This window comes from Portunus trituberculatus, chromosome 9, assembly GCF_017591435.1.
Source record: "Portunus trituberculatus isolate SZX2019 chromosome 9, ASM1759143v1, whole genome shotgun sequence".
Taxonomy (NCBI): Eukaryota; Metazoa; Arthropoda; class Malacostraca; order Decapoda; family Portunidae; genus Portunus; species Portunus trituberculatus.
Genome location: NC_059263.1, coordinates 4,860,001 through 4,883,093, shown reverse-complemented (window position 1 = coordinate 4,883,093; position 23,093 = coordinate 4,860,001). Strand labels below are relative to the sequence as shown.

Here is a 23,093-nt window from a genome sequence, read left to right as displayed (position 1 = left end):
TAGTGAAGACTGTGACCATTAATCTTCTGACATCCATAGACCCTTGCTAATGTCAATAAAATGATCTAATCATACACAAATCTCAAGGTCAAAATGTGTCCCAGTACTGAGGGGATTTAAATAGTGAAGACTGTGACCATTAATCTTCTGACGTCCATAGACCCTTGCTAATGTCAATAAAATGGTCTAATCGTACACAAATCTCAAGGTCAAAATGTGTCCCAGTATTGAAGGGGTTAAGAGGTGTAATGGAACAACATTGAGTACACAGTGAGGGAAGCTTGGAAGAGTTGCAGTTTGGTTCAGACAAACTGTTGTGAAGTGAGGGGTTGTCATGTTAGTACAGCACAGCACAGCGCATGGGCAACTCACACCTGGTGCTCTTGGCCAGGTGTTCATTAGGTGGCAAAATTGGAGAGTTTGTGTTGTTTTGTCTCTCAGCCAGAAAAGAGGATGGACAAGGTGGCTGACACACACACACACACACACACACACACACACACACACACACACACACACACACACACACACACACACACACACACACACACATTTGGCACCATTTGTGGAATACACTATTGATATTTTCATCCAAGTAATGTATATGATAAGCCATGTCTTGGTGACCATTTGTGTGAGTCAGTAAGAGGAGTAGCAGGTCGCCAGAGTGGTTATGAGGATCACCAGCAGTCATGGAAGTCACCAAGTCATGATGAATGTCTTAATAGATTCTAAGATCACTAGGTGGTGTTTGAAGTCACTGGTGGGTGTGCAGGTCACCAGGGATGGTCACTAGCTGGTTGTGAGAGTTAGTTAGATGGTTAAGTTGGTCACCAGGATGAGGGGATGAGTTTGCTACAGGCAGTCATGAAGGTAACCCTTTCAGTACCATGACGCATTTTCCTATTCATTCTGGTTACTATTTGGTGATTTTATACAGCTTCAGAAACTCATCTAGGGATTGAAATAGTGAAGATGGGCCATTAATCTTCTGGCCTCCATAGACTCTTCCCAATGTCAAGAAAATTGTCTAATCATACACAAAACTCATGGTAGAAATGCATTCCAGTACTGAAAGGGTTAATAAGTCATGTCAGTGGGTGTGTCTGAGGTGTCCCTGGCAGAAGGGTGGTGTGGGCAGCAGGCTCAGAGTGTCTTGGTCATGGCCACTAGCAGGAGGTGGTGGGGCAGCGAGGCAAAGGGACGCCTACCGCCATGCACGAAGGAGTTCACCGCACGGCGCCTGTCCTCTCATACCCCAGGAAGGTCTCACACAGGAGCTGTCAGGAGGGAAGTGTCTGTGAGGGTCTGTAAGGCTGTGAGGTGATCGCAACATGCAGCACCATATTCAAAAACACTTCTTTCTCTCTCAAGGCTATTTCTAAGGACCACAGAGACAATTAGCCAGTTCTAAAGGTAATTTATCCTGTTGGTAATGCAGAAATCTTGTTAATATGGCACTAGAATAACAGAAACATCCCTAACCTTTTCAGTACCATGACACGTTTCCATATTCATGCTGGTGACTATTTGGTGATTTTATACTGCTTCAGAAAATTATGCTGGGATTAAAATAGTGAAGACTGGCCATTAATCTTTTGACCTCCATACACCTTTCCTAGTATCAATAAAATGGTCTAATCATACGTAAATCTTTAGGTAAAAATACGTCCCAGTACGGAAAGGGTTAAAAATTTGAGTAGCTTCAACTAGAGCCCTTTGGAAATAGTGGAAGTGAGGCACACACGTGTTTCAAAATATGAGCCACACTATCATCTCTTAAGGCTGAGTCATTGTGGCGCCAGATTTGCATGTACGGATATATTGGTGGGCTTCGCTATATACAGGACTGCCACATGTAGACCTTCTCGTTTCCTACTTTGTCTTTATTATCAGCTGGTGTCTCTTTCGTAGTTTAGTTTCTTATTGCCTTGGATTGCATGGGTGTGTCTTGCAGTGAAGAGTTAATCTTTTTTTTTTTATACCATGTGGACTTTTCACGAGAATTTATGGGCTAAAGGGGATACTTTTTGGGGTACCTCCTATCTCAAAGCCCACCCGCTAGGAGACCGTTGTCCCAAGTGAGGAAGCCCAACCTACACTCGGACCGTGGACAGGATTCGAACCCGTGCGCTTGGAGACACCTCAGACCCCAAAGCACGCGTGGTTCCACTGTAGGGTGAGTTGGGGAGAGATCGTACATGAGGACGTAACGTACAAACGCTCCCGTGAGCTTATTTATGAAAATAGCGAAGTTAGTGACTAATCAGCCGAGAAAGAAAACGGAGGCGCACAGCTGATAGTCTGACACCAGCCATTGATGCTCCACGCCGCGCGCTGTCATGACCAGGTTCGTTTTCTTGTTTTGTGCATGTCTTATGTAATATTTTGCCGCTAATTTATGGCTTATAGTGCTCATGAATATCCCAGGTATGCGATGGTAAGGTATTCGATACCAAGATGTGCCTGTATGTGATGATATGACAAAGATTAAATGAAAGTGCTCCCGTAAGGAATGGCGTGGTGTTCGTTTACATTTTAATGGCATGTTGTGGACTTATCGTACAGCTTGGATTTTAAATGTACGGAACATCCTCACGTAAACTGAGTGACTCTTTTATCTTCCCTAACATTGAAGATGAAGGAGATATTGAGCTTAAGCAGGTGAAGGGGATTTTGTTTGCTCCGTTGCCAGCACCCACCCCTAGATTGAAGCGATTCGTCAGATTCCAACACTCTCTGGCATCCTACAATGTTAACCCTATCCTGCCCAATAGGACTTTTCGGTCCTCTTTTATTTGCATTAACTCTATGGTAAGTGTGAACGTCTTTTAACGCCGTACGCTCATCAGGACCGTTTGGTCCTATTTTGTGAGCCACGTGATACCATTAGTTTCCAGCAGCAGAAGACTTCCCGCCAGTATGAAGCTTGAAGCTGAGGGGGGTGGACGCGTGTCTGACGTAGCTCCACTCCAGCCACTTTAGCCACAATGGATGCTGTCGCAGGTAATTTCATTTGTACAAATAAAATACAGTATATATCTCAATGTATAGACAAATAAAATATAGTAGTATCTGTCAGTTTATAAGTATACGTAGAGGTGTCACTAGGCTTTCAGTAAAAGTGACCGAATGGTCCCATTGGGCACGCTCGTAGGTTATTGCTCAGTTATATTTTCAACAATAGCAAGCATTTACCTCTGCGTTTTTCTATGAATATGACAAGCATATACCTTACATGTCAACGGTATCATAACATATGGCATATATATGAGGTGTTTCATTGATAAAAGTGTACTGTAATTATTTTGTAAGGTCAATACTTGAATAGCAACATAACAAATAACGCAATGGTAAACTTCTCCCTTTCAGGACCTTCTGGAGTAAAAATGACCCCGAAGCAGTTTTACAAGAAGAGGAAGAAAACATTGACCAGTGAAGAAATAGCAGAGAGCCTCACCTGTAGTGACACTGAAAATTACTCAAACAAGAGGACCACCTTCCATTCCTGTTTTTGATAGTGAAGAGCAGTCAGAAGATGAGGTTTTGCTGACACCTTTGCAGTATTTCAAGAAGTTTTTGTCTGATGATTTTCTCAAAGACATTGTTGAGCAATGCAATTTGTATGCTCTGCAGCAAAATCCAAATAAGCCACTAAGTCTTACATGTAGTGAATTTGAACAATGGCTAGGATGTTCCTTCTTCATGTCAGTTAGTAAGATACCCAATACACGTCTTCATTGGTCTTCTTACACAATGAGTGACGCTGTATCATCAGTTATGAGTAGGAATAGGTGGGAAGAGATCAAGTCCCATTTGCACCTAGTGAATAATAATACCATTGACAAGACTGACAAATTATGCAAAGTAAGAATGTTGGTTGACCATTTGAAACAAGAGTTTAGGAAAGTTCCCATGATAGAACATCTGAGTATAGACGAACAAATTGTTCCATTCAAGGGGGTTTCAAGCATGAAGCAGTACAACCCTAAGAAACCCTCTAAATGGGGATATAAGATATTTGTACTAGCAGATGATAAGGGTTATGTGTATGATTTCAGGCCATACACAGGTAAAATTGATCCTGTAGATAAGAATGATGTGCCTGACCTTGGTCCAAGTGCCAATGCAGTTTTACATTTAGCAGAAGTGATACCTTATCACAAGAACCATAAATTGTACTTTGACAATTGGTTCAATTCTCTCCCATTAGTAGAATACTTGGCAACTAAAGGAATTTGGTGCTGTGGTACAGTTCAAAGTAGAAGACTTCCAGGTTTATCATTCCAGTCTGATAAACAGCTAGCCTCCAAAGGCAGAGGAAGTTATGATGAATGGGTGACAACAAATGAAGAGGAGTTACTACAAATGCAATCAAATGGTACGATAATAAAGGAGTGTGCCTAACTTCAACATTTGCTACTTCTCAGCCACTACAGACATGTGTTAGATATGATAGGAAAAGAAAAGAACAAGTTGAAGTTCCTGTACCCAGTATTGTCAAAATGTATAATGAGCATATGGGAGGTGTAGATCTCCAAGACCAACTCCTTGCATACTATAGAATGTCTTTTCGGTCTAGGAAATACTATCTGAGGCTTGTTTTTCATCTCTTTGACATGGCAGTAGTCAATAGTTGGCTAGTTTACAGGCGTTCCGCTACCTCACTTGGAATACCTGATAAAAAACAACATGCTCTTTGTGATTTCAAATTAAAACTGGCTTACTCACTCACAAATAGTGGCAAGGATTTGAGAAAGAAAAGAGGAAGACCATCAACTGATGTTGTAAAGGTGAACTTTGAGAAAAGAAGAAATGTGGAGAGCAACAAAACCCATCCCTGAAGATGACGTCCGCAAGGATGGCATAGGTCATTTTCCTGCTGTCTCAGCAAACCGAGAGACATGCAAACTCCCAGGGTGCAAAAGCAAAGTGCGTATGCACTGTCTGAAATGCAGTGTGCACTTGTGCTGCGACCAAAAGAAGAATTGCTTTCTAGAATTTCACCAGTAATAATGGAAATTAGTGAAGTAAAAGCATCAGTTACAAGTTTCAGTGAGGAAAAATAATGTATTTACCTATTAGGAAAACTTTACATCATTAATATTATATTTTTATGTTGTCACTCATCTACTTTGTTCATGTGAAATTTCAATATAATTCAATCAATTGACTTATTTCTTTTTTTGCATTCAAAATGGTCAAGTGCCCAATAGGTCCTATTGGTCACCTTTTGGTTTAAATGCCCTAGGGGATTTAAAAAACATTTTTGCAATAAATGGTTTCAATGGCTCATTTTTCGTTTATTTACGTTACAAAACATTTTTCTTTAATGCTGATAATAATTCGGGCAAGAAAGGGTTAAGGAGGCCTGCTGCCTTCATGGCTTTGTATATGGTACTTTTGTACTGCAGAAAAACATGTCAGTGGAATGAAAGATTGTTTAATTTTATTTTGATGATCCTCAGTGATTGAAAAAAAATCTTCAATTTACTGAATATCAACATTTATTACGTTGTCATCCTATAAAGGATTAGAATGATGATTTCTTTTATTATGTTTAAGCAGTGTGATGTGTAGGATGACCTGCTGTGATTCAAACAATTTGATACTGAATATTTTTGTACAATAAAGTTTAATGAATAACCTTTCACTTAGTGTTTCAACATGCAGTGTTTTGTAGGTACATATCTATGTTGCCAGTCACTTTGAAATCATCATTGGAGCCCATGCAAGGGAATGGGAGGGCAAACTGGTTATATATTTAATTGTTTATGTATATATAAAAAAAAAGAAAAAATTCTGAGGGACCTACATGCCTGTACAGATCATCCACACCTGTGGACGATCTGTACACTTTTTTTTTTTTCTTGCCTTATTTTCACCCATTAATATTGTGATGCCAAAACTGCCATACACACAACAGAGCCAGATGACTATATTTCATATTAATTACTTGAACTTTACGTAATTCACTGGGTTTTTTATGATTGATTATTAAAAAAAAAAATTGTACGATCCGTCCCCAACTCACCCTACCACTTCCTTATGAGCATTTGGAATATAGGTCGTTTTGTTGGTGGTGTCATCGTATAGGACAGAACACTGGTGGTTACTGTATTCGTCCGTGTGTGTGTGTGTGTGTGTGTGTGTGTGTGTGTGTGTGTGTGTGTGTGTGTGTGTTTCACTGTTTGATCTGCTGCAGTCTCTGACGAGACATCCAGACGTTACCCTACGGAACGAGCTCAGAGCTCATTATTTCCGATCTTCGGATAGGCCTGAGACCAGGCACACATCACACACCGGGACAATAAGGTCACAACTCCTCGATTTACATCCCGTACCTACTCACTGCTAGGTGAACACCACCTACACGTGAAAGGAGACACACCGAAATTCCCCACCCGGCCGGGGAATCGAACCCCGGTCCTCTGGCTTGTGAAGCCAGCGCTCTAACCACTGAACTACCGGGTGTGTGTGTGTGTGTGTGTGTGTGTGTGTGTGTGTGTGTGTTAGGGGGCACCCACCTGGTTGAGGGGGTTGGAGTTGACAGTGAACACCCCATGGTACAGTCTGTTCTTGGCCAGCTTCACCACTTCCTTCTCCAGGTGCAGCGACAGACGCACGTTGTCCTGACGGTGGGAGAGAGCACATCTTTATCATTACTACTGCTACTACTACTACTGCTACTGTTACTGCTACTGCTACTGCTACTGCTACTGCTACTGCTACTCCTACTGCTACTACTACTACTACTACTACTACTACTACTACTACTACTACTACTACTACTACTACTACTACTACTACTACTACTGCTTCTTGTTCTTGTTTTCGTTCTTCATCGTCATCATCATTAGCATCATCATCATCATCTTCTTCTTCTTCTTCTTCTTCTTCTTCTTCTTCTTCTTCTTCTTCTTCTTCTTCTTCTTCTTCTTCTTCTTCTTCTTCTTCTTCTTCTTCTTCTTCTTCTTCTTCTACTACTACTACTACTACTACTACTACTACTACTACTACCACCACCACCACCACCACCACCACCACCACCACTCCTGTTACTATCACCATTGTCATTACAGCATAGTTCCCAAAACACACATACATCTCATTTTCTATTCGTCATCAAGGAAGACTAAAAAAAAAAAAAAAAAAAACGAAGATTGAAAATGAGAATATCTTTCCACTCTGAACTCTACATAAAAAAAACCCACATTCACGTTTAACACTACTTCACACTCAATTTCCACCACAACCAAGCCCTGTGGAGTAGTTCGCTAAGGGCCGAGCAGGTGGAGGGGAGGATGTGGATGGAGCACTGTCACGACTACCACCGCCACCACCACCACCACCCCTCCACCTATTCTTGATAAAAACCTCTCAGAACTTCACAAATCTAGCGGACCCTCGTTTCTTTCACGCGTCCCTTGCTGAACTTTAGAATTGCCGGTGCTAATGGCGCTGGCTGAGAGAGAGAGAGAGAGAGAGAGATCAGGAAATTGCATCGCGAACTTTAAGGGAGTTAGTGGCTTACGAGAGAGAGAGAGAGAGAGAGAGTCAATGGGAACTGGGAAGTGAATGAGGAGAGAGGGAGAGAGGGAAAGAGTTGGCATAGGAGGACGGAAGGAAGGAGGAAAAAGAGGAGGAGGAGGAGGAGCGTTGCCGAGGTGACACACACACACACATACACACACACACACACACACACACACACACACACACACGACGGGATAAATTTTCCAGTGATATCTTGCTCGTTAAATGACAGTCAATATATTGGTCAGGCATCATCTGCAGCTGTGTGGGTTGAGGAGGAGGAGGAGGAGGAGGAGGAGGAGGAGGAAATGGGTCAAGAGAAGAGTGAAAATATATGGAAGAGAGAATGTGAATAAGAAAAAAAGAATACGGAAGTGGAGAAGAGAAGAGACATGAGAGAGATAAAAAATGAAGTACAGAAGAGAGAGAGAGAGAGAGAGAGAGAGAGAGAGAGAGAGAGAGAGAGAGAGAGAGAAGGAAGTAAAAGAGGAAGAAGGAAAAGAAAAAGAAAGGAAAGTGGGAAGAGGAAAGCACACTCCCCATTCACTCCGCAAAAAAAAAAAGCTTAATGGAAGTAGAAAATAAAAATAAAAACAAGAAATAAAAGCAGAGAAGGAAAAGAAGAAAAGCGAGAAATAAACGTCAAAATAAAAAAGAATAGAAAAGATAAGGAGATTAATGTAACATGGAGGACGGTGAGAGAAAAGAAAAAGAATAGAAAAAAAAGAAAAATGGAGAAATAGTCACAAATACAATAAGAAGGAGGAGATTAATGTAACAGAGAGGACGGTGAGAGAAAAAAAAAGAAGAGAAAGGAAAAAATCGTAAAATAAGGCAAAAAAAAAAAATAGAGATAAGATTAATGTAAAAGGAAAGACGGCGAGAGAAGCCTTTATGTAGCAGTGATGAGGGAAGGAAAGGGAGACAAGCGTGCAGCCTTAGGAAGAGAGGCAATCAGATCAAATAGCTCCCTTGTCAAACCTCCGGTACACTTAACACGCCAGATTCAACACTTCTATTTAGAGTGTCTGTAAGAGTTTGTTCTACTCCTATGTAAAGCATTGACAAACTGGTGAGACTTCTAGAATGTCAACACGAGAAACGCCATGAAAAGCTCTTCTAAATATTTCTGTAGCCTTTAAAAATAGTGGTGAGAGAGCAGACCATTTATGAATACGTGTCTTACGCCCGTATTCAGAAACGCCTTCCCCTCTCACTACGACAATTTCCTGAGGCCACAGAGACAACTAGCCAGGTTTTCAAGATATCCTCCTCTTAATAAACTCTAGTAGAAATACTGCCAGCCTATCACCAGAAGTGTAAAAATACTCTTAAAAACACGAGTATCTTGAACTGGAGCCTTTGGAGAGCAGTAAGGGTGAGAGAGCAAAGCGTCTCTGAACACTGGCCTTAGTCTCCAGCCTGGCTAGTGCGAGAGTTAGCGAGATAATTCCCGTTGAGTAGCCAATCTCCATAAGTTACCTGAGGCGAGAGGCAGCTGCTGGTGGCCAGGTAGAGATTGTGCAGCCAGCGCGGGGTAGTCGTGCATGCGCCTGTTCTGCTGCTGCTGCTGTTCCTCCTGCTACCGCTGCCGCTGTTCCGCCGCGTGCCCATGGTACCCACGCTGCTGTTCCTCCTGCTGCCGGCGTTGGAGGGAGAGGCTGAGGCGATTATGCCCTCCTGACGAAGGTAATGCCGGGCCTCCTCCTCCAGCGGGGCGTGCAAACTGGCGATGACGTCCATGCTAGCCGGGACCTCCACCTGCGGGGCGCGAAGAGGAGATGGAGCAACAGACAGACAGACAGACAGACAAGAAGACAAAGAAAGGCAAGTGAGAGAAAAAGATAACAAAAGCAGCAAGAAAATAGGAAAGATAAGTTCCAAGAAGAAAGAGGAAAAGAAAGTGAAACACAAACAAGAGAAGAGAAAGAGATCACGAACGAAAGCACTTCCTGGACACAAAATAGAAAATATGATCTACAAAAAAGAAACGAAAAAAAAGCAAGACAGAGAAGACCACCACCACCACCACACAAAGGGCCATATTCAGAAACACTTCAGCACCACACCTCCACTATTTGAAAGATCTTCTGTTCAAGTGACGCGAATTTTCAAGGGTTTTTTTTTTTTTATATGGTTCCAGTGACAAATGAACAGGTTTACTTCATTACTGACAGGAGAAACAGCCCTTAGAAACGCGGCCTTATCATCTTTGTAGCCTTTGAAAATAGCCGTGGTGAGAGACCCGAGCGTTTCAGACTACCGAGGAAATATAAACAAGAGGAGAGGAAGAGACAATGAACGAAACCACCACATGAAGACAAAAATAGAAAATATACGAAAAAAAAGAAACGAGAAAAAAAAAAAACAAGACTATCACCACCACCACCACCACCACCCAAACACCCTCACCACTCACCAGCGGCTCATTGAAGAGGTCCGTATTGACAGCCACGCCCAGGATGCCTCTCTTGGGGTCCTTCACTACAAAGCTGAGGTCATCATGCACCAGACAAGGCCACAGGTTACCCAGGAGGAGGCGGTGGGCTGCCCTGGTTACTCCTGCGGCCACGTCAAGAGGATTCCGGGCCGCGAAGCTCTCTGCCACCATCTCGATCACTGTTGCCTTGTCCACTCCCTGCTGACGAAGGCGGTGTAGGAGGCGGTGACGGAGGCGATGTAGGAAACGGTGACGGAGGCGTGAAGGAGGCGGTGACGAAGGCGATGTAGGAGGCGGTGACGAAGGCGACGATGGAGGTTATAAGGGGAGAGAATTGAGGTTATTGAGTTAATGTCACATGTCGTTCCTTGGTAGAGGGAAGAGGGAGGGTGTGTGTGTGAGAGGGGAGAGGAGGAGAGAGAGAGAGAGAGAGAGAGAGAGAGAGAGACTGGTCCTTATTCAGAAACGCTTTGCTCTCTCACCACGACTATTTCCCAAGGCCACAGGGATGACTAGCGGGGTTTTCAAGAGTGTTTTTACAGTTAATAAGGTAGAAATTTTGTTATTCTGCCTCTAGAACCTTAAAAAAAAAGACCTTTAAAACTCGTGAAAATTCAAATAAAGGCCTTTTGAAATAGTGGAAGTGAAGCGCAGAAGTGTTTGAGAGTAAGAGCCTCAGAGAGAGAGAGAGAGAGAGAGAGATGATGTAAATAATCAGTGTAGTCGTGTAGTGAAACTTGTGTAGTCTTAAAAAGCATCGTATATTTTTGTGTTTTAGCATGTCCACATTCTCGTTTTTTTTTTTCTTTATTTTCTATTTTCTTTCTTTCTTTCTTTTTTTCTTATTTTAGTATTTTGGTTAATATCTATTTGTCTTTCTTCAACAGGCGGGAAGTGTGACGCCTCTGTCCTGGAGGATACGGTGAGTGGTGTGTCCCTCCCACCACCACCACCACCACCACCACCACTACTATGTGAAAGGTAAATGGTGCTTCATGTTCTTAGCTCTATTGTCACTATGTAATGTGTTTGTACATCTAACTTACCTTAACCTAACTTAACTCAACTCAACCTCACTTAAGTAACTGACCGAACTCAACCCAACCCAAATATTCACACTCTTCCTTTTCTTTCCGCCTTCGCTCCTTCCTTCCTTCTTTCCTTCCTTCCCTCTCTCTCTCTCTCTCTCTCTCTCTCTCTCTCTCTCTCTCTCTCTCTCTCTCTCTCTCCTTCCTTCCTTCCTTCCTTCCTTCCTTCCTTCCTTCCTTCCTTCCTTTCTTTCGTTCTTTCTTTCTTTCCTCCTTCCTTCTTTCCTTCCTTCCTTCCTTCCTTCCTTCCTTCCTTCCCTTTCTTTCCTTCCTTCCTTCCTTCCTTCCTTCCTTCCATCCATCCATCCATCCATCCCTCCCTCCCTCCCTCCCTCCCTCCCTCCCTCCCTCCCTTGCCTGTGAGACGGGAAGCGTGTGTAGCTGCGCCAGACGGATGCCTTTGGTCTTCCCGGCTTGCAGTGCGTGAGGACTCGGCCTGCAGGAGACGGGGAGATCAGGATGAAGGGCGGGAATACCCATATCCACCACTGAATCATCCTCCTCTTCCTCCTCCTCCTCCATGTCCCCTCTTCCTCCTCCTCCTCCTCCGCTGATTCCTAGAGTGATCTCCTCGGCTCTTCTGCTTCCCCTTCTGCCGGAGGTCTGCGTGGGGCTGGTGGAGGCTGGGGCGGGGCAAGGCGAGCAGAAGAGGTTCATCACTTCAGCCATGGTCTTTGCCTGTAGGCGACGCAGTAGGGGAGAAGAGGAGGGAGGTTAGACTAGTGATGGCAGGGTTGGTGTATGAATGAGGGGTGAGGGAAGGAAAAGGGGATGAAAGGAGGTTAGGGAGGTTAGAAGAGTGGTGGCAGGGTCTGTGAAGGGTGAGGAAAAGTGCAGGGAAGGAAATAGTAGTGGTGGCAGGGTGTGTGTGTATGAGTGAGGGGTGAGGGAAGGAAAAGGAGAGGAAAGGAGGAGGAAAGGAGGTTAGGGATGTTAAAAGAGTGGTGGCAGGGTCTGTGAGGGGTGAGAAAAGATGCAGGGGAGGAAAGAAGGACTTTTTTTCCTTGATGTACTGACCTATAGCGCCTGTAGGTTTACTTAAAGAGTATGCACGGGAAGTGGTGTTCAGCTTCCACCCACTAGTGGCGCAGGCAATTCTATTTATAGTGGTACCAGTATTAGGACCCATATCACCACCCAAGCGCATCTTTGGTGACATGTATGTAACTTTAAACCACTCTACAAATGGCAAAGTTTTCAAGGCTGTACGTGGTGGGATTCGAACCTACGGGTGGACGTCTGCCCGATCCCACGCTCACTACTTTATCCACTACGCCACAGCCTCCCTATAGTGGTGACAGGGTGTGTTAAAGGAGGGGAGGAGGTATGAAAGGTGAGTGTAAGGGAGGGGTAAGAGATCCGGATGTCGTTTTCTCTTTCAATGAATTTCGTGATGAAGTCATTAATTAATCTCAGTTAGTTTTTCTGCATGAATCCCATAACATTGATTATCGTTTTTCTCTGATTTTTTATTGGTATGATTTTGTTGTTATGATTTTATTTACCTTTTTTATGTGAGAGGGAAACCTGGCCAAGAGCAGCAAAAATAAAAGAATGAAGTAATGACGCCGAGGTTACTGTGATCGCGTAAACTGCCCCCAAATGCCACATCCAAAAGGTACTTAAGGAAACAAAACGTAAAAGCGAGAGAGAGAGAGAGAGAGAGAGAGAGAGAGAGAGAGAGAGAGAGAGAGAGAGAGAGAGAGAGAGAGGAGAAAAAAAGAAACATATCCGTAATTTCTTCCCAAAAAAACTTCCCGTACAGTAAATCATTAACTCATTCAGTACCGTGACGCGTTTCCATATTCATTCTGGTGACTATGTGGCGATTTCATACAGCTTCAGAAACTTATGTGGGGATTGAAATAGTGAAGACTGTGGCCATTAATCTTCTGACCTCCATAGACCCTTCCTAATGTCAAGAAAATGGTCTAGTCTTATCCAAACTCAAAGTAAAAATGTGTCCCAGTACTGAAATAGTGAAGACTGTGGCCATTAATCTTCTGACCTCCATAGACCCTTCCTAGTGTCAAGAAAACGGTCTAATCACACACAAAACTCAAAGTAAAAATGTGTCCCAGTACCTCACCTTCAGTATATCATTGACCACATCCCCGATAGTGGCCGCCTTCAGGAAGCTCTCGAGGCTTAGGTCCAGATCCAACTCCCTGAGGCGCACTACCACACTGACGGAGGTGATGCTGGTGCCTCCGAGGTCGAAAAAGTTCTTCTGCAGTACATCCTGGGAGCGACTCACACCCAGGGCGCCGCAAATGATCCTCAGCACTCGTGACTCTATCGGTTCATCCTTCTGCAGGAGATACAGAAGAGGGTGAAGTGATTAAGTGGTCTGTAATGTTATTGGTTAATTGTTAAGGAGAGAGAGAGAGAGAGAGAGAGAGAGAGAGAGAGAGAGAGAGAGAGAGTGGGGATTATTGGTTGATGAACGTTAGGTACTAAGAAATATGTGGTTCAGTGGCCATATAAGGTAAAAATTCGTATTAAATTGGCATTTGTTATCGAAATCAACGTATTTATTTGCTATTAAGGTAAAAACGTTCTGTGTTGTTTATCGGTATTGTTTTCTCTCTCTCTCTCTCTCTCTCTCTCTCTCTCTCTCTCTCTCTCTCTCTCTCTCTCTCTCTCTCTCTCTCTCTCTCTCTCTCTCTCTCTCTCTCTCTCTCTCTCTCTCTCTCTCTCTCTCTCTCTCTCTCTCTCTTCGTACCCTCCCCCTTCCTCACCTGCCTCTAAACGTTCAGGTGTAATCAGAACCAACACAGCGAGGAGGGGAACGTGAGACGCCCTCGTGATGCTGGTCTGGGTCAGTGAAGGCTGTTATTTATTATGATGGGTGGTGGTGGTGGTGGTTGGGTGCGTCAGTCGAGATCAATTAGTCAGTCAGGTAGTCAGTCAGGAAGTCAGATGGTCAGGTAGTCAGGCAGTCTGTCAGTTAGCGAGTTGTTCATTCATTCATTCCGTCAGTCAGTCAGTCATTCGGTCAGTCAGTCAGTCAGTCAGTCAGTCAGTCAGTCAGTCAGTCAGTCAGTCAGCCACCCACCTATCCACACACACATCCACCCATTCAATCACTCACCTATTTACTCACCCACCCACTCTCTCATCCACTCATCTACTCATCCATTAAATCACTAACTCATTTACCTATCCACGTAGTAAGCCTATCCCCACTCCAGGCAGTAAGGCAGGCAGTCAGTCAGCGAGTTATTCATTCATTCATTCAGTCAGTCAGTCAGTCAGTCATTCATTCATTCATTCATTCATTCATTCAGTCAGTCAGTCAATCAGTCAGTCAGTCAGTCAGTCAGTCAGTCAGTCAGTCACCCTTCCCCACACACACACACACACACACTCACTCCTTCATCTACTCACCTACCCACTCACCCACCAAACACTCACCCTTAGGATCAAATACCCATCCTGCGAGCCGCGGTGTTGGATGACCCTCCTTCGATAGATCCTTAGGAGGGCCTGACGGTCGACCTTTCCACTGGGGAGGTGCGGGAGGGCGTCGAGAACCACCACCCTCGGAACCACAGCTTGCGGGAGGTACAGACGGAGGCAGCGAGTCAAGTCCTCAGTAGTGGCGGTGTCCTGGTCTGAGTATTCCGCCTTCAGGACAACGAAGGCCACCAGTACCTGATCTTCTTCTGCGTCAGGGTCCGCCGTGCTGCCGCCTCCCGTACCTCCCCCTGTAGCTAAGACACACTGGTTTGCCACGTATCTGAAGGAGGAGAAGGTGCTAGGATAAGTTGGGTTAGGTTAGGTTGGGTTCGGTTGGGTTGGGTTGGTCTCTCTCTCTCTCTCTCTCTCTCTCTCTCTCTCTTACGGTGATTAAGTTAGTTTAGGTTAGGTTAGTTAGGTTAGGCAAGGTTAGACAAGATTAAGTTAGGTAAGGTTAGCAAACACACACACACACACACACACACACACACACACACACACACACACACACACACACACACACACACACACACACACACACACACACGGCAAAACAGTGAGGGAGAGGAAAGGCGAGGAGGGACCGTCGTGTATGTCAGCAGAGAGAACAGAGGTGATTCAATTTTGCTATTTGCTGGGCAGGTAATCAATTAATTCCTGTGCCTGGGACAAAACAGGACGCGGAGAGGTGAGGATGGATTGGACAGATTGATTGACGAGTTGGTGGACAGGTGCAGATAGATGTGTAGATAAAAGATATGTTGGTGGGTAGATAGTTAAACGTATAGATAGATAGATAAGGAGAAGGAAGAAGTGATAAATAGAAGGATAGATGATTTTCAGGGAGAGAAAGAGAAAGAGCACGTATTTCAACCCTCCTCCCTTCCCCAATACACACACACGCACACACACACTTACCCTGAACAATGAAGAGCGTCCTGCAGCTCCGCTAGGTGAACTCTGACGCCCCTCACCTTCACCTGGGAGTCGCGCCGCCCTTCCAGCACCACCTGCCCCTTGCACACCCTCCCTAAGTCCCCGGAAAGATACACTAATGTATCCTCTATGGACCTCTCACTTCTCCCTTCCTCTGATTTCTTCGTGTCTTTCTCATCTTCTCTCTTGGTTCCTTTTTTCGTTTCTTCATCCTTTCTTCCTTCCTTTTTCGTGTCTTGATTCTCAGTTGTCCTCTTCCTTTCCTCCTCTTGTGCTTTTCTTTCCTCCTGCTGCGTCGCCACCTTCGCCGTCGTGGCTGGCGATGCAGGGGTGGTGGACAGTCTTCGCGGAGGGATCCTAGGGGAGGTCCTCGGTGGTACAGGGGGAGGCGTGGAGGTCTTGGCGTGCTGTGTCAGTGTTGTGCCCATTTTGACACGCGGGGGAGGCGTAGGAGGGGTGGAGGAGGGCCGGGGCGGGTGCGGCTGGTGTTGGCTTGGTGCTGGGCTGGAAGGTAAGGACGGCTTGTGCTCCGCCTCACAGCTGGTGACGGAGGCAGGCTGCGGGGCGGGTGTGCTGGTGGGTGGCGGCGAGCAGGACATTAACTCGTGCACTTTGGTGAGATAATCGTAGAGTTTCTTCTTCTTTCGCTCGTCCTTGATGATGATAGAGGAGAGGGAGCGGAAGGAAGAGGAGGAGGAGGACGAGGTAACATAACCACTGAGGTACCCCGGAGATACATTCGTGCCCAGGACAGCCACTTCGCCAATCTGGTCTTCGTCAGCCAGGGTGCGGGTGCCCCCTGCCCCCTCTCCCCGCAGTATCAGGATAGCAGTGTTGTACAGCGGCGCCCCCACCGGCACCCGCACACCTGGCTTCCAGTTGGTCTCTTTTACGGGACACCACGTGACGTCCCCCGCCACCTCCGTGCTGCCGTACAGATTGAGCAGCCTCCTGCTGGGGAAGGTGGCGTGGAAGTCGTTGGCCAGCCAACCAGGCAGAGGCTCGCCGCTGGTCACCCACACCCGTACCTGCTGCAGCAACACGCGGGTCGCCTCCTTGGTGGTGTTGAGGTACAGCAGCAGCAGCTTCAGGAGGGACGGCACGGCCACCACTCGCGTCACGCTGTACTGACACACGTACCTGTACACACACAGATTTATGTCACCAGTCAGGTCACCAGTACTCAGGTCACTGCCAGCCAATCAGGACACGCTTCACGGTAACCCGTCACCCTGTCACCCCGCCACCCTACCAGCCAGTCACGCACACACAACACCGAGACACGTATCTCCATGTGGACACACAGTGTTATCCCTCCAGCCAGCCACGGACAAGTACACGTACAGACACCACCGTGCAGGATGCCACGGGCGCCGCTGCTCACCTGATGAGGAGCTCCGGGTTGATGGCGTCCTCCTTCACCACCACCAGCGGCGCGCCCCCAAGCAGCGGCACCATCGCCTCCGTCAGGGAGTCCACGAAGGTCAGGGACTTGGACATAAGACAGACGTCGTCCTCTGTGAAGGGCAGCGCCTCCCACTGCCACGCCAGGCGGTTCATGATATTCTCCACCGTCAGCCTCACGCCCTTGGGATCACCAGAGCTGCCTGACGTGTACAGGACGCAGGCCAAACTATCACGCGAACACACAGTCTGCACAGGACTCTCTTCACCGGCCATGGAGCCTTTCTCCTCCTTTACGGGTGTTCCCTCAGTGCCATCCTCCTCACCCACATCATCCATGCCCCCGTTGCGGATCTGCAGGAAAGTGTTACCTTCCCACCCTGTCACGTCCATGATCCTGTCGCTGATCACGTAGCTGGCCGGGGGTGGCTGGTCAGTGGTCGTGGCGGTGGTGGTGATGGAGGTGGCCAGAGCGTAATCAGTCTCCAGGCCTTTGATCCTGATCTTGGTCTGTGTGTCAGTAATGATGCAAGCGGGCCGAGAATCTTTGATTACATAAAGAGTGCGTAGGGCCGGCACGATGGGATCTAAGGGGACATAAGCCCAGCCTCGCTTCCAGATGGCCAAGATGAGTGCCACCAGCACGGGTGAGCGGGGCAGGCACAGGGCAATGATGGTGGTAGTCACGGTGGGGGAGGCGGCTGGGGTAGGAGTCACAACATTGGTAGCAGCGGTGGGATTCCTTTGTGTGCTCCCTGTGCGTAGCTTGGCTAGCTCTGCCGCAAGACTCTCACCATTAGCGGCATTATCGACACCATTCTTATTGCCATCCTCCTCACCCCTTCGCATCATTCGCTCCAGACTCGCCTCCAGCCACAGGGAAAGGGAGTCAACCATCTGTCCCAGCTGATGATAAGTGATCGCTGTGGCCTCATACAGGAGCGCCACCTTATCCTGCGTCTTTGGGCGGTGGGCCAGGCGATGAAAGACAGTGTAAGGGTGTGAATCAGGAAGCTTACGAGCCTCTCCCACCAGCAGCGCCATGGTGACTCTGGTGATGTGCAGCTGATGGAGGCGTGGAAGGTGGTGCGCCTGTGTGAGAGATGGTGACGTTGCTATGAGGAAGTGAAAAATGGTAGAAAAAGAATAAGGAGAGTAAATATGGTGAATAAGAAATGATGAATAAGAGGGAAATGTTGGGGAAGTAAATCATTAACCACTTCCACCACCACCACCACCACCACCACCACCACCACCACCACCACCACCACCACCACCACATCGTAGCCTAATACCAGGAAAAGAAGCAATAATATTAATGGTCTCCACGTCCTCAAGTCTCCTTCTTCGCTGACAAACAAAGAGAATTTAATTTCCCTTTTACGAGAGAGAGAAAGAGAGAGAGAGATGAGGAGGAAACAGATAGACAGGGAGACAGCAAGACAACGAACCACTGACATAAAGATAAAGAAGACAGACAAACAGACAGACATACAGCCAAACTGATAGACAGACAGACAGACAGAGATAGAACGAGACAAAGAGATTTAGCGTCATTTGCATAGAAAGAGACAACAGGAACCTTTTACCGCAAACACGAGAGAGAGAGAGAGAGAGAGAGAGAGAGAGAGAGAGATTGAATAAGACTTTATAAATAGAATCCTCCACGATCTAATGTCCTTATCTTTCCTACAAGCTCTCCCTCCCTCCCCCCCCCCAACAAACAAACAGGCACATCCCTAAGAAATAGTCACTTTTTTTCCTTTTTCTTTTTTTTTTGCTTCTATATTTGACAAGTTTCTTTTCTTTTTTCTCCCTCACATTTCCATTTTTTTTCCTTTTTCCTTCTGTGTTTTCCTTTATAGCCATGTATCCTTCTTTATCTTCGTCGTCTTTCCCTTTTTCCCTTCCTTCCCTTCCTTTTTATTTCCCTTCCTCGTCTCAGTTTTCCTCGTTTCCTCTTCCTTCAGTTTCTTTCCTCCTCGTCTTACATTTCTTGCCTTCTTTAATGATCTATTTTTACTTCCTCCTTCTTCTTCTTTTTTTTCCTTTCCTTATTTCCTTCCTCCGTTTCTCTTTTTCTTTCGTTTTCTTTTTCATTTTCTCTTTCATCCTTTAGTCTGTTTTTCTTCTCATTTTCATCATTTTAATTTATTCCCTATCATCATCATCTCTCTCTCTCTCTCTCTCTCTCTCTCTCTCTCTCTCTCTCTCTCTCTCTCACCTGCGCGGGAAGACATCAACAGGTGAGTAATAAACACCTGTTGAGCTCAGTAGGTGACGTCATCAACCTTATAATGATCGATACTGGCTTACCCCCCCCCTCTCTCTCTCTCTCTCTCTCTCTCTCTCTCTCTCTCTCTCTCTCTCTCTCTCTCTCTCTCTCTCTCTCTCTCTCTCTCTCTCTCTCTCTCTCTCTCTTCCCTTGAAATCATTTTTTACATTTCAATCGGTATAATTCTCTTCCTCTCCTCCTTCTCCTCCCCTCCCCCCACCACAGGACATTACGTGTGTGTGTGTGTGTGTGTGTGTGTGTGTTGCCTGAGGTGGTAGTGGTGGTGGTGGTGGTGGTAGTGCAGTGATTGGGTTTATAAAGTTTGGATTATCAAGTCTGGAATGGTTCTAGATTACGTGATTGGAAACCTGGAGGGGTCGTGGTGAAGTGGATGGCTTTGGCTTGGCTTGGCTTGGCTTGGTTTTCTGTGGCTTCGTTTAGACTTTGGAGGGATGCTCTCTCTCTCTCTCTCTCTCTCTCTCTTTGTGTTTCGTAAATTGCTCTCTATTATTTTTATCTTTCTTTCTTCTTTTCTATTTTCTTTTCGCTTTTCTGATTCCTTTTTTTCATTTATTTGTAGTGTAGATCCTTCAATTCTGGTTCTCTTTTGTCTCCTCTTTCTTATTTTCGTTATCCATCTCTTCTCCTTTTTTTCCCTGTCTCTCATTATTTTTCTTCACCTTATCTTCTTTTCCTTTGTCTTTTTATCGTCTTGTTGTCGAATTTCTCTTCCTCTTTTTCTTTTATTTTGTCTCCCTCTTCTTATTTTTTTTCTTTCTTGTTTGTTATCTCTGGATTGTTTGGTCATCCGCTTATTGTCTTTTGTCTTCTTCTTCCTTTCGTTTTTTTTTTTTTTATATTTGCACATTTGTTCGTTCATTTATTCTGTTTTAATGGCAATGATAACGACGATGATGTGGATGGTAGTAGTAGTAGTAGTAGTAGTAGTAGTAGTAGTAGTAGTTCCACCTCTATTTGAGAATATTGCAGTTACTTTAGCTTCCTTTTATGACTTTATAATTCCCTAGTTTTGCGTCTCTCTTAGATGAAAATAGATAAATAAAAAATTCCTTTATTTGACACCTTCTCCATCTCCTCCTGCAGGTGTTGGAGCAATCTTGGGTTCACAATACACCAGGACACAGCGCGTCACCTGGAGGAACACACGTAAGTACCCGCAACACTCGCAACACTTGTATTCCTCGCTCTTAACACACTTCGCAGGCACTGAGTGAAGGGAGTGAAGTGGACATGTTCTGTAAGCTGTTTTCATCTCTCTCTCGCTGTCAGTCAACATTACTGACCTCGATCTGTGTGGCTGTTTCTCCATTTTCTACGTCCTTCTTCCTTTCATATTTTTTTTTTCGTTTTCTTTTTTTCTTTGGTTCTTGAAGGTGATAGCGAGGTGATTACTGTTGTTGTTGTTGTGATTGGTGGTGTTGGTGGTGGTGGTGGTGTTGGTGGAGGTGGTGATCGTGGTGTTAGTGGTGGTGGTGGTGGTCGTGGTGTTGTTGTTGTTGTTGTTGTTGTGGTTGGTGGTGGTGGTGGTGGTGATGATGGTGATGGTGGTGATCGGAGTGGTGGTGGTGGTGGTTGTGGTGTATGTTCGTTAGTTTCCAGTAGAACGCTCGATTTTCTGGCGTGTTTCTAGGAAAGGTATGGAAAACAGTATTGATTTGTTTTGATTCACGCGCTTTCTCTCTCTCTCTCTCTCTCTCTCTCTCTCTCTCTCTCTCTCTCTCTCTCTCTCTCTCTCTCTCTCTGCTCGTCATCATTATTACATCGTCATCATCATTTTCAACTTCATAGCCATTATTTTCCTCTTTCTCTTTCTTTTTTTTTTGTCTTTTTAGTCCCAAACTCTATTAATTTCTTCTTCTTCTTCTTATTATTATTATTATTATTATTATTATTATTGCTCTTCTTCTTCTTCTTCTTCTTAGTAGTAGTAGTAGTAGTAGTAGTAGTAGTTGTTGTTGTTGTTACTGTTGTTGTTTTCTTCTATTTTCTCTCCCTTGTATTGAAAGCATCAGCCTCTCCAGGTACAATTGGTCTTGTGTCACAGTCGCTTGTAAATATTTTCCCATTAAATGCTCCGTAAATAGTAACTGTCACCCGATCACGTCCCGCACCCTCCTCCTTCATTCCAGGGCAGAGCTTGGCGGGAACAGCGGCAGAGAGAGAGAGAGAGAGAGAGAGAGAGAGAGAGAGAGAGAGAGAGAGAGAGAGAGAGAGAGAGAGAGAGAGAGAGCTTCCTTACAATAGTAGACAGTGATGATGATTATAATGATAATAGTATTAAAACAACAATGATAATAATGATAATAATAATAATACAGCTACTACTGCTACTGCTACTACTGCTGCTACTACTACTACTGCTACTACTACTACTGCTACTACTACTACTGCTACTACTACTGCTACTACTACTGTTACCTACTACTGCCACTACACTGTCAAACCTGCTCACCACTGCTGCTACTATTGCTGCTACTGCTACTACTACTACTACTGCTACTACTACTACTACTACACTATATATATCAAAATCACCAGGAACGACAACAACAAGAACAACAACGACAACAATAACAGCAAACAACAACAACAACAACAACAACAACAACAACAACAACAACACCACCACCACCACCACCACCACCACCACCACCACCACCACCACCACAACAACAACAACACACACACACACACACACACACACACACACACACACACACACACACCACCTCAAATCTCCACCTCTTGGCTGTGTGTGTGTGTGTGTGTGTGTGTGTGTGTGTGTGTGTGTGTGTGTGTATAGGCTTGCTGGCTGGCACTATACACGCTCCTAAAGACTCAGTAGTTAGCTCAAGAGACTCGCGTTCTTCACCATCAGTAACATAACCAAACCTTAAACCTATGCGTGGTAGTCTCCGTAACCTGAGTCTCGATATATGGACCTGCAGCGCCTCCACTTTATGTCTGCACGGTGCCACGGCTTCCCTTTGACTGGGGGCGCCGAGGTCCGTGCCGCCTTTATATACCTAGCTGATAGTGGCCGGCTGATAGAGGCAAAATGGAAAGTTGCCAAATGTTGCTAGGGTGTTTGTTTTGTGTTTTAATAAGGAATTTTGTCTTTTTTTCTTCTTTCTTTTTTTTTGGAAATATTACTTTTTTAACATTTTTTGTATATATATTTTTTTTTTAATATAGTTTTCTGATTTTCTTTTAACATCTGTTTTATTTCTTGTTTACTCTTTTTCATTTTTTTCATGATTTTTTTTTTTCTGTCAGTCTTCATCTTCTTTCCAAAGACTAAAACAAAGGGAAAGATGATAACAATGATAAAAAGAAAGCCAAAAAGCACTAAATTAAAAAAAACAATTCAACCGCACTCCATTTTCTTTCCACTGATATCAAAAAACCCAGACGAGAAATAGATAATGATAATAATGATAATAATAATAATAATAATAATAATGATAATGATAAGGATGATAATGATAAACGACACAAGAAATAAAATCAGTTAGTAATAGATGACACTTATCCCGACGTTCCTAGTCCACCAGATACGCCACATCCTTTGAGGTAAACAGGGAAATAAAGGTGAGAGTCACGCCTACCAAAGGATGCCAGACGCAGCCATCGCGGTCACACTGTCACGCTGTTTCCGCCATGATAAGGAGCCGCCGTGGTGCAGTGGAACCATGCGTGCTTTGGGGTCCGAGGGGTCTCCAAGCGCACTGGTTCGAATCCTGTCCACGGTCCGAGTGTAGGTTGGGCTTCCTCACTCGGGACAATGGTTTCCTAGCGGGTGGGGTTTGAGATAGGAGGTTCCCCAAAAAGTATCCCCATTAGCCCATACATTCCGTGAAAAGCCCACATTGTTGGTTGCGGGATGTATAATGGAGGGCGTTAATACAATACATAACTCACACACATGCTA

General features: G+C 45.0%; 1 protein-coding gene and 1 long non-coding RNA gene across 4 annotated transcripts in view; one reads left to right on the top strand and one right to left on the bottom strand.

Moving 5' to 3' along the window:
- Positions 1-123: 123 nt before the first annotated feature.
- LOC123501339 lies at positions 124-22,147 on the bottom strand. Of its 2 annotated transcripts, none has more exons than XM_045250126.1 (10): positions 22,085-22,147; positions 16,847-17,958; positions 15,445-16,602; positions 14,482-14,806; positions 13,154-13,375; positions 11,422-11,742; positions 9,956-10,174; positions 9,019-9,297; positions 6,528-6,632; positions 124-1,280 (listed from the first exon to the last, which is right to left on the bottom strand). In XM_045250126.1, the coding sequence occupies exons 2-10, from the start codon at positions 17,908-17,910 to the stop codon at positions 1,230-1,232; spliced, it is 3,744 nt and encodes a 1,247-aa protein (XP_045106061.1). In that variant the 5' UTR covers positions 17,911-17,958; positions 22,085-22,147; the 3' UTR covers positions 124-1,229. The 2 variants fall into 2 exon arrangements, with proteins under 2 accessions (XP_045106061.1, XP_045106060.1); XM_045250125.1 differs by having other exon boundaries at positions 22,055-22,143.
- The window catches only part of LOC123501340, a 160,282-nt gene continuing 148,050 nt past the window's right edge, over positions 10,862-23,093 (top strand). For both annotated transcript variants that reach the window (XR_006673608.1, XR_006673606.1), the window contains exons 1-2: positions 10,862-10,957; positions 20,246-20,308. This is a non-coding gene — a long non-coding RNA (uncharacterized LOC123501340). The remainder of the gene's footprint in view (positions 10,958-20,245; positions 20,309-23,093) is intronic.

Coding starts and splice junctions, on each gene's coding strand:
- LOC123501339 (XM_045250126.1), bottom strand. CDS start 17,910: ATGGCGCTGCTGGTGGGAGAGGCTCGTAAGCTTCCTGATTCACACCCT. Junction 10,175..11,421: donor ACACGCTTCCCGTCTCACAG/GCAAGGGAGGGA, acceptor CTTCGTCAGCAG/GGAGTGGACAAGGCAACAGT. Junction 9,298..9,955: donor ACCTCTTCAATGAGCCGCTG/GTGAGTGGTGAG, acceptor CGCGCCCCGCAG/GTGGAGGTCCCGGCTAGCAT.